At 43.9% G+C, this 8,649-nt stretch overlaps 1 protein-coding gene across 1 annotated transcript in view; it reads right to left on the minus strand.

The window, feature by feature from the left end:
* Positions 1-7,310, minus strand: part of SLC4A3 (solute carrier family 4 member 3) — a 47,270-nt gene extending 39,960 nt beyond the window's left edge. The window contains exons 1-2 of the mRNA XM_079947097.1: positions 6,959-7,310; positions 1,992-2,144 (exon numbers count right to left, since the gene is read on the minus strand). Coding sequence (XP_079803223.1) covers positions 1,992-2,045 — 54 coding nt within the window. The 5' untranslated portion in view covers positions 2,046-2,144; positions 6,959-7,310. The remainder of the gene's footprint in view (positions 1-1,991; positions 2,145-6,958) is intronic.
* Between the last annotated feature and the right edge of the window lie 1,339 nt (positions 7,311-8,649).

Raw genomic sequence — 8,649 nt, forward strand, 5'->3', positions numbered from 1 at the left:
CTCCCAACACCCACCCCTAGATAAACAGTCAAGAAAATCTACAATATCTGTGCTACTGTGCATCTGTACATACACATACAGGTGTGTAGGTACAGTGTTGCCATTGCTCCTGGAAAGGCAGGCCCCCCCTGCACAAGGGCTTAATTTGAGACAGGGATCAGCCCTGGAATTTGCTTTCAGCTACAGGACTACTTCCTGATGCATTTAAAGAGTACCTGCAAGGTTGTGAAGGAAGCACATTTCACTCAACATGGAATGATCACAGCTGAACTTACACAGCAGGTAAAGGATTTTTAAGGCGTGGAGCCCTGCACCTATCATTTTAGACATCAAGGATTACTTTGAAGCATCATTTCTGGTGGATGTTGAAGGAGCCTGGTCTAAGGGCAGAGAATATATTACTAGATTCCCTCCATATAGGGAATCAAAGTTGCAGACATATTGTGATATAGACACTCCAAATGTAAAAAAATAATAATTTTAAAATGGCTTTATTCAGAGGACTTCACATAGAGAATGAAAACAAAGTAAAGATTGGTCATTTCTTACAGACATGAATATTTCATAATACCACAAAATCACACAAGTCAGTTGCTCAAATCCACAATTATTTGCTTCATGTGCCAAAAATTTATAGCAACTATCTTTTGATCCACAGGTGATATAGTGAATACCATTGGTATAGAGAGTACTTGATCACCTGGGGCAACCTTGAAACAATAGTTGCAGAATGAGTGACTCCACCTCCAAAACAATACATTCAGTATTTCTAGATTCCTATCAGATAACTCCAGCTTTCACTAGCCTGATAAAGGCTATAGGTTATTATATCATATCAGCAATAAATCTATGTCACATTGCCCTCTCATTCTTTGTAAATATTCTTTTGTAATTTATGCATAACTAGTGCTATATTGATATATAATATTGGAAAATGACTGGCTGATTAGTATCACTGATCCATATAGAAAAAGTTGATCCTATGCAACCATCTGTAAACAGAGGCTTTCTGTTCTCTTGAACATAACTAGCAAAGCCCAGTCCACAAATAGATATTAAAGACAGGAGAGCTTGGATCCCAAGAGAAGTTAAGTTTTTAAAAGCTATGGAATTAAAGTTTCCTGTTGTTGCCCCTGCAACTCCCCCCACCCACTGAGAAACATATCGGGGAATTGCCCAAAATTAGGTGGAGGCCTGCCCACTTTTGGTCAGTTCTTCCATTTCCCAGAAACCCCGTGTGCCCCATTGCACATTATTCATATGGGCCTTCACCCTCTGAAGAGGCTTTTGTGACGTGAAGTTGAGTTCGGGAAGAAGTAAGGGAACTGGGCACTTTTATTCCATGACCTTCCTTGAGTTAACTTATCCTAGGATCAAAGCCAATGTCTGTTAAAACTCATTTCTGGGTATTAAAGAGGGGAAATGCTCTGAGCTATCACTTCTTGAATACCAAACTTCAAAGAATAAACACTGCTGCAGTGTCTTCAGAAGAGTAGTCATGTTAGCCTGCTGCAGAAAAAGTCTTGTGACACCTTAAAGATTTAAAGAGCTCTAGCTTATGTCACAATTTATCCCAATCTGTATAGGATCTGAGATTTTTTTTATGCGGATTTGTTTTTGTTTTTAGAGACGGAATTGTTTAAAGTTGTTTTTATTGTCTTTGTTTTTGTGGTAAAGTTGCTTGGAGATATATATGGGCAGCAATTCATAAATGGAATCAAATAAATAAATTTGGTTAGTCTTAAGTGCTGTAAGACTTGTTTTTACTGGTTGTGCAAATCTGTTATGCTTTTTTCCTCTTGAGAGCAGTGAACTAGTTAGGGTATAGATTTTCCCACATAACGTGTGAACTGAGAAGACTCTGAGCAGGGCTCATAGTCAAAGAACTTCAGTCAAAAGAACTGATTTGTACACAAATCTCATTTTCCACAGCAAAAACGTTTTGCCAGTGCTTGATAAGCAAATCTATTATATATATATTTTTGAATCACCTGCTGCACTGTAGTGAAGATGCCTCCCAAAGGAGCATTATTTCCATCTGCCATCTTGGTTTAAGATCTATGGACCGTCATGCAACGTTTGGGCAAATATCAACCCTTCTCTTTCATTAGCAGGCAACCAGTAAGTCTGAGGCGTGGCATAACCTGTGGAGAAAGGATAGAACACATGGACATCTGGACCAGAGAAATGGCAAGGGTGTGTAGCTATATTTGTGATGAATAAGAACTAATGGAAAGTTAAGAGCCACAGCTCAGAATCATGCGACAACCTTACACAAGACACTGAGTTCTAAATTAATTATAAGCACTCAGAAAAGTGACCTGGATATTGCTATGGACAGCTCAACAACTTGCTTGGCTCAGATTGCATGCCGCTAAGTGTCAGGATGTAAAAGGAATGGCGTGTGGCATAATAATAATGATAGTCTAATGATGTCCTCCTCTGGAGAGTCATGTGCCATTCCAGTCACCAATCTAATAAAGAAATGGGGTGGGTGGGGGGTGCTGTGTACAGGGTTATGTGGAGGAAAAGCCTCTTTATGGGAATAGGAAGAGGACTTTGAGAGCACAGGCAAACAGCTTGAGATGACACAACACTAATAATGACAATAATAAATAATAAACAGCAAAGCAAAGGAAAACGATTGCAAGGGTTAAAAGGCAGTAATTTATAGCTAATCAAGGAAGCATAGCTGAGTAATCCCTCTGTTTGCGTAAGCCCTACATAGCTACTGGGTTTCACTGAGCAGAGACTTGGTCTCTTAATAGCCCTCTGGGGATTTTCTGTCTTCTCTTCAAAATAGTTGGACAAAGTAGACTGTGGATAGCATTGCTTCCTTGCTGGATTTAAATAGGACTCATGAGAGGGTCCCCCCTCCCACCTGGCTAGGTTTTTTAAAAAGAGCTCCATTTCAGTTTTAGGTGCTGGTCAGCTTTCAATATGTGTATGTCTCCATACATTAAAGCATACAAATTGTTGTTTTGTCTGGGAGAGGAAGTAAACCCTCCTCTGGGACAGGAATTGCAAAAGTCTCTAAGCAAAAGGATTGTAGGTAACATTAAACTGCTTTTGTGGATCTAGGCTGCAATCCTATACACATTTACCTGGGAGTAAGTCCCATTGAGCTTAATAGGACTTACTTCTGAGCAGACGTGCATAGGATTGCTCTTAGTGTACAAATTGAGGAAATAATGACATGAAATAAATAAACCTCACTCATACATTGTTAGAGCTCCTGGAAAAACATTGCAAACAGCTTTCTTGAAAACAACATTTCAGCACAGAAGGGTGTCAGAAACATACTGGTGCAGGCTTGCAGAAATTCTGGTAAATGTTGGGCTAAGAATTTGACTAAACCCAACCATAATTAAGACAGCAATAGATTTCTGAGACAAGGAATGCCCCTGCAATCACTAAGCTGGAACCTGCTGTTGCTTCAACATCTAATTATCCTTGAATGTCAAAATACTGCTCCTTGAGCGATAATAGCTATTGTATAGCTTAGATGACCAACACCCTGCCCTGTAATAGTGCATCTACCGCTATTGCTAATTGCAATTATAAACATGCACTTTATTTCTTGTTTTAATTTGCCTCTGTAACTTTCAACTCATTGTTTTTGTGTTGGCTTGGGCTGATCTTGACAAACCATTTCCTCCTGAATATTCCCAAAAGAAGTTTTGTAAACTTAAATGTAGTGCCTCCAGAGCAAGCAGCTTGTTAAGACTGCTGCTGGTATTGTCTAAAAATGAATTAGGGTCTCCTATGCATGTATTGTAGATGATTCTAGCTACAGTTACATACACATGCAGCGCCAAGTATATCTGTCTATAACACCCGCATACCATCTTATTTTTGTTTTGCTTTGCTTTTAACCAGAGTTGCCAGAAATTGAACTGGGGACTTTCTGCATATGAAACACCTTCCTTCTCTTATCTAACACTGAGCTTGGGTTGGTCCATTCATTAATGTATGTGTCTATGATGCCATGAATAAGGGATGCTTGGGGACCTCTGGGTTGGAGAGTATTACTTTCCATGCAGTCTCAATACTCATTTATTTAGAATGTAAAAATGAAAGAATTCCCCCTTTCAAAATGTATAGAACACCATGAGAAGGGACTGAGAAAGTGGGCCGACTCCAAAATACAGTGGTACCTCAGGTTACATATGCTTCAGGTTACATACGCTTCAGGTTACAGACTCCGCTAACCCAGAAATAGTACCTCGGGTTAAGAACTTTGCTTCAGGATGAGAACAGAAATTGGGCTCTGGCGGCGCCAGAGCAGCAGGAGGCCCCATTAGCTAAAGTGGTGCTTCAGGTTAAGAACAGTTTCAGGTTAAGAACAGACCTCCGGAACAAATTAAGTACTTCACCTGAGGTACCACTGTAGAAACATAGTTTGTGGGGTTGAGTTTTCAACAATGACCTGTGACATCTGAGTTTGACTTTCCATCCAGCCATGAAGCTCATTGGGTGACTGAATCATTTTCCCTCTCTCTCAGCCCAACTTGCTTCAAATGGTTGTTGTGAGGATAAAAGGGGACACACACCATGTAATTAGGTACGGTATACATTTCTGTTATCACAGATGGACATATGAAGTTGCCTTATACTTGACAGATCATTGGTCCCAGTATTTTTTATGCTGACTGGCAAGTAGTTCTCCACGGGTTTGCAGCAGAGGACTTTCTCATTATCTGCTACCTGATTCTTCTAACTGGAAATGCCAGGGATTGAGCCTGAGCATGCACTCCCTTTCCATTATGGTCAGTGTGTTATACATCCTCTTCACAAGGGTTTCCCCCCTGCCGAGACCATACTCAGACAAAAGGGTGGCAGTTCAAGACTGCAGCAATGCAAGAATGGGATCATTTGCATTTGACATTTGCCCTCGCCCACTCCATTCTGTTGGTTACATACTAGGACTGGGAGTGCTCGAGAGGGTAAGGCGGAGGAGGGAACTTGAGAAAAGTAGATTCAGTAACAGTAGCAGCACATGGCTCTGTGGAAAGCCCCAAACAGACATTCCGTGGGACTGCGGCCCGGAGTGGAGGAGGCAGGGAAGGGGCAGCTGCATGGCTAGGAACAGCTGGAAGAAGGAGAGAAGTGGGAGAGGAAGGAAAGCAGTAACAGAGGCTACGATGTCGATGTCACAGATTTTTGCATGATGCTCTCTGTTGGCAAGGAAACTTTTGTCTGCTCTTTACCAGAAGCTGGAAGAAAGTGGAGCTCCTCCCACCACTGTACCTGCACGCTAGTCCTGCTCCTACTGCATTTCTGCTGCTCAAACAGCTGTTAAAGAGTCAGCAAGTCTTACTGGGAGTGATTGACAAGGACATTAATCTATTAAAGCCATGTGCTGTGGACACTTCCTTTAAAGGCTGCTGTTAATAAGGCCAGATGGGCCACTGGTGCTGACGATTAAAGCAGCTCTTAATTCTTACAACCTTTTATAGCCTTGCCAATAATGTATCTTTCTCTCATACAAGCCGGTATCATTTTACTTGGACTCCCTTGTCTATCTGCCTAGCTGTCCCCACTTTTACATTCAAACTATGGGGGCTTTGAGGCCATGTCTTTATACACTGCTGAGCGTGGTCAGGGCACGGCTCATACCTGAAGCTTGTTAGATCCATGGCAATAAACAAGAGAAGCAAGAGGAGGAAGAAAAGGACAGATTTGATTAGAGAGACGCACGTCACTCCCAAATGATAGGCTGTTGGCGCCAGTGGCGTAGCGTGGGTTGTCAGCACCCGGGGCAAGGCAAGTAATTTGCGCCCCCTAACCCGTGGATTTGTGTCCCCTAACCCGTGGATTTGCGCCCCCTAACCCATGGATTTGCACCCCCTAACCCGGTGCGGCCGGCCCCCCCTGCACCCCCCACGCTACGCCACTGGTTGGCGCCAAAGGAAGACCAAGAGAGGGACAAGATGCAGTGTCCTGTGCAACAGAGCAGGAGATAAGGGCTCAAAATCTCACTTAGCACATGCCCAAAGTTCAAACCCCTGCCTGAGGAGGAAGGGACCCTTGAATATGATGAGAAACTGGAGACATGGAGCACACACCGAGATAATAATGTGCAGTAGATGGGACTGAACTGAAGGCATGACATGTACAAAAGCACACACACACAAATGAGGGTGTCTATGCCAGGAGTACTGTGGCATATGCATATTTTGGGGGGATCACAGTGGTGGTTAATTTCTGTGTGAGAGCAGTGTGCTGGAGCTTGCACCTGACAGCCACACCCTCTGACCTGGAAGCCCTGGCCACTGATCCCACAAGCAGAGTTTGGTGAGGAAAAGTACTCTACGCATGCTCAGAGGCATTCTCATCTGCATTGCTTCAAATTTTCCCAAACTGAGACCTGTTCCCTAGAGCTGAGTCTCTCTCTCTCTCTCATCAAAGGATTGCTGATTTATTGCACTAGATTTTGCACTGGGGGAGGGGGTTTGCATTGTCACTTGTCACGTTCAGGAGGCTCCAGATTTCCCAAGCAGGACACATCACTGACATCTTTTGTGGGCATGCCCAAATGTGGGCATGCTGGGCGATGAGAATGCAGACACATACATGGCCTGTTCTGAAATGTCCCCCCCTCCCCTTTTTCCTTCTTCTGCTCTCTGAACAACTCACAAAGCATGCACATACCTTGCAGTCTCCTCTGCTGCCCTGGCAGATGCTTAGGGGGCCCTCACACCCTTTTATTTCCTTTAAATTTTTTGCAGCAAGGACTTGACACTCCGGAGAAAGAAAGCCCCAAACCTGTGTGCCAAGCACAAGAGAGGCGAAGGCAAGCCCATCTAAAAGGGTCCTGCTATGAGATCCACAGCTTTGCTCCCTGCGGCTCTCTCTCTCTCTCTGCCCTGGACCTGGCAATGTCAGGTACATGAGGATGCTGGACCAGGATGGGATGAAGGCAGGAGTGGGGGTGGGGAAAGAGGCTATACTGTACCTCGCTGCTGATGAGAAGGAGAGCTGCCTGCCTCCAGCCAGGGGTCCACCGAATTCACGCTGCTGTGACTGGCCTCTTCTTGCCCTCCCTCCTGCTGCTGCTGCTGGAGATCACTCAACATGTGTCCATTTCCCCGCTAGTGGCTCAGGTAGGGTGGCTGTTTGAGACACCTCCTCTTCTCCTCCACCACCTCTGCCTCCTCCTTTTCAGTGCAGCAGCAGCAGCAGCAGCTTCCTGCTCCTCCTGCAGGCAGCCATCCGCTGTTACTGGCTCTGCTTGGAGACGAGCTGCACATTGGCTGCTCTGGCTCCCTTATTTAAAATTCTGTGTGGCGAGCCGCTCAGGCTATGAGTCACTCGCTGCTTTTCACCGAAGCAGGCAGCAGCTGAGCCGAGCGGCTATTCTGGAGAGTCAGAGGATGGTGGGAGGGAAGGAGGGACGCCAAGTCACCTCCCTTGCTAAGACTGCCTCACTGGCACCTCCACACCCAAGGAGCATGGCACTGGGGCAAAGCCGCATGGTTGGGCAACGCAGTGGTGCAGGCACCACTTGATGCCTGCACACCATCTTCCATCTCTCAGAGGTGCCAACAAATAAAATATTGGGGTGGAGAGAGGTAAGCCCTGCCCAACATAATCAATCACAAGACGCAGAGCGCGCACACCATTTGAACGGGAATGCCCTTCAACTTTGGGAGCCCCAGCTCCCTCAAATATATTATTGGGGAAACCGAAGGGACATCAGCCCCAAGGAGTTGGCTCCTATGCCATCTCTACATACCAACTTGCATGATGCATTGTTATTCCAAAGTGTTGCACATACCAAATTGAGAATGATACCAGTGGCTAAGAGACTCAGCCCTCCTGGGGATTCTTAATAAGTTTTGAGGTTTTGCAAATTTATCATGATTTTAACCTTTTTTAAAAAAATGCACGCTGCCCAGAGAATTTCAGTTATGGGGCAGCATAGTAATACCGTTCAATAATAATAAATAAATCATCAAAGAGCTCCCACTTTGAATCTCAACACTGTTATGAACTCACTTAGGCAAGCCACTCTTTCTCAGATGTACCTTACAGGGTTGTTGTGAGATTACAGCTAGTTAATGTGCTGCAGGGCAGACTCAAGACTTTGTAGTGCCTCTCACCTCCCAAGTCAAGGTGCATAGGGTCTAAAACAAAAAATCCCACAAGCACCACTCTCTGAAAATTAAATAACACATTAACAACAAATTAAAAAATATTTCCTGCCATTATACCCAGACTGCCTCATTCTCCTTAATGATGGGGCCAACTCTGACAATGCAAGCAAAGTGCTTTGAATACTTGCAAATGCTATACAAATTTCAACTATTATAATTCCTGTGCAAATTTTTGTGCCAGTTTTAAGTCACCTCGCATGCTTTAGCTGAGAGGTGCCCTATGAATAACCAAGCAAACAAATAAATTATCACACATGTTGTGTGAACAAAACAAAAATATAATATTAACAGGAAATTCTCTCTTTCTCTCTGTGTGTGTGTGTGGGTGTGTAAATTTAAAGCAGCCTTACATCTGAAACTGAAGCCATGTTAAAAGTGTATTTTTTATAGAGAGACACTACACAGATCACATATTCACAGGTGCATGCTAGGATTTTTTATTTTTTTGTTTAAAACCTATGCACAATAAGCTGCTTGCTAATCTTGTCAA

The sequence above is a fragment of the Podarcis cretensis genome (genome assembly GCF_951804945.1).
Source record: "Podarcis cretensis genome assembly, chromosome: 1".
In the NCBI taxonomy this organism is placed as follows: Eukaryota; Metazoa; Chordata; class Lepidosauria; order Squamata; family Lacertidae; genus Podarcis; species Podarcis cretensis.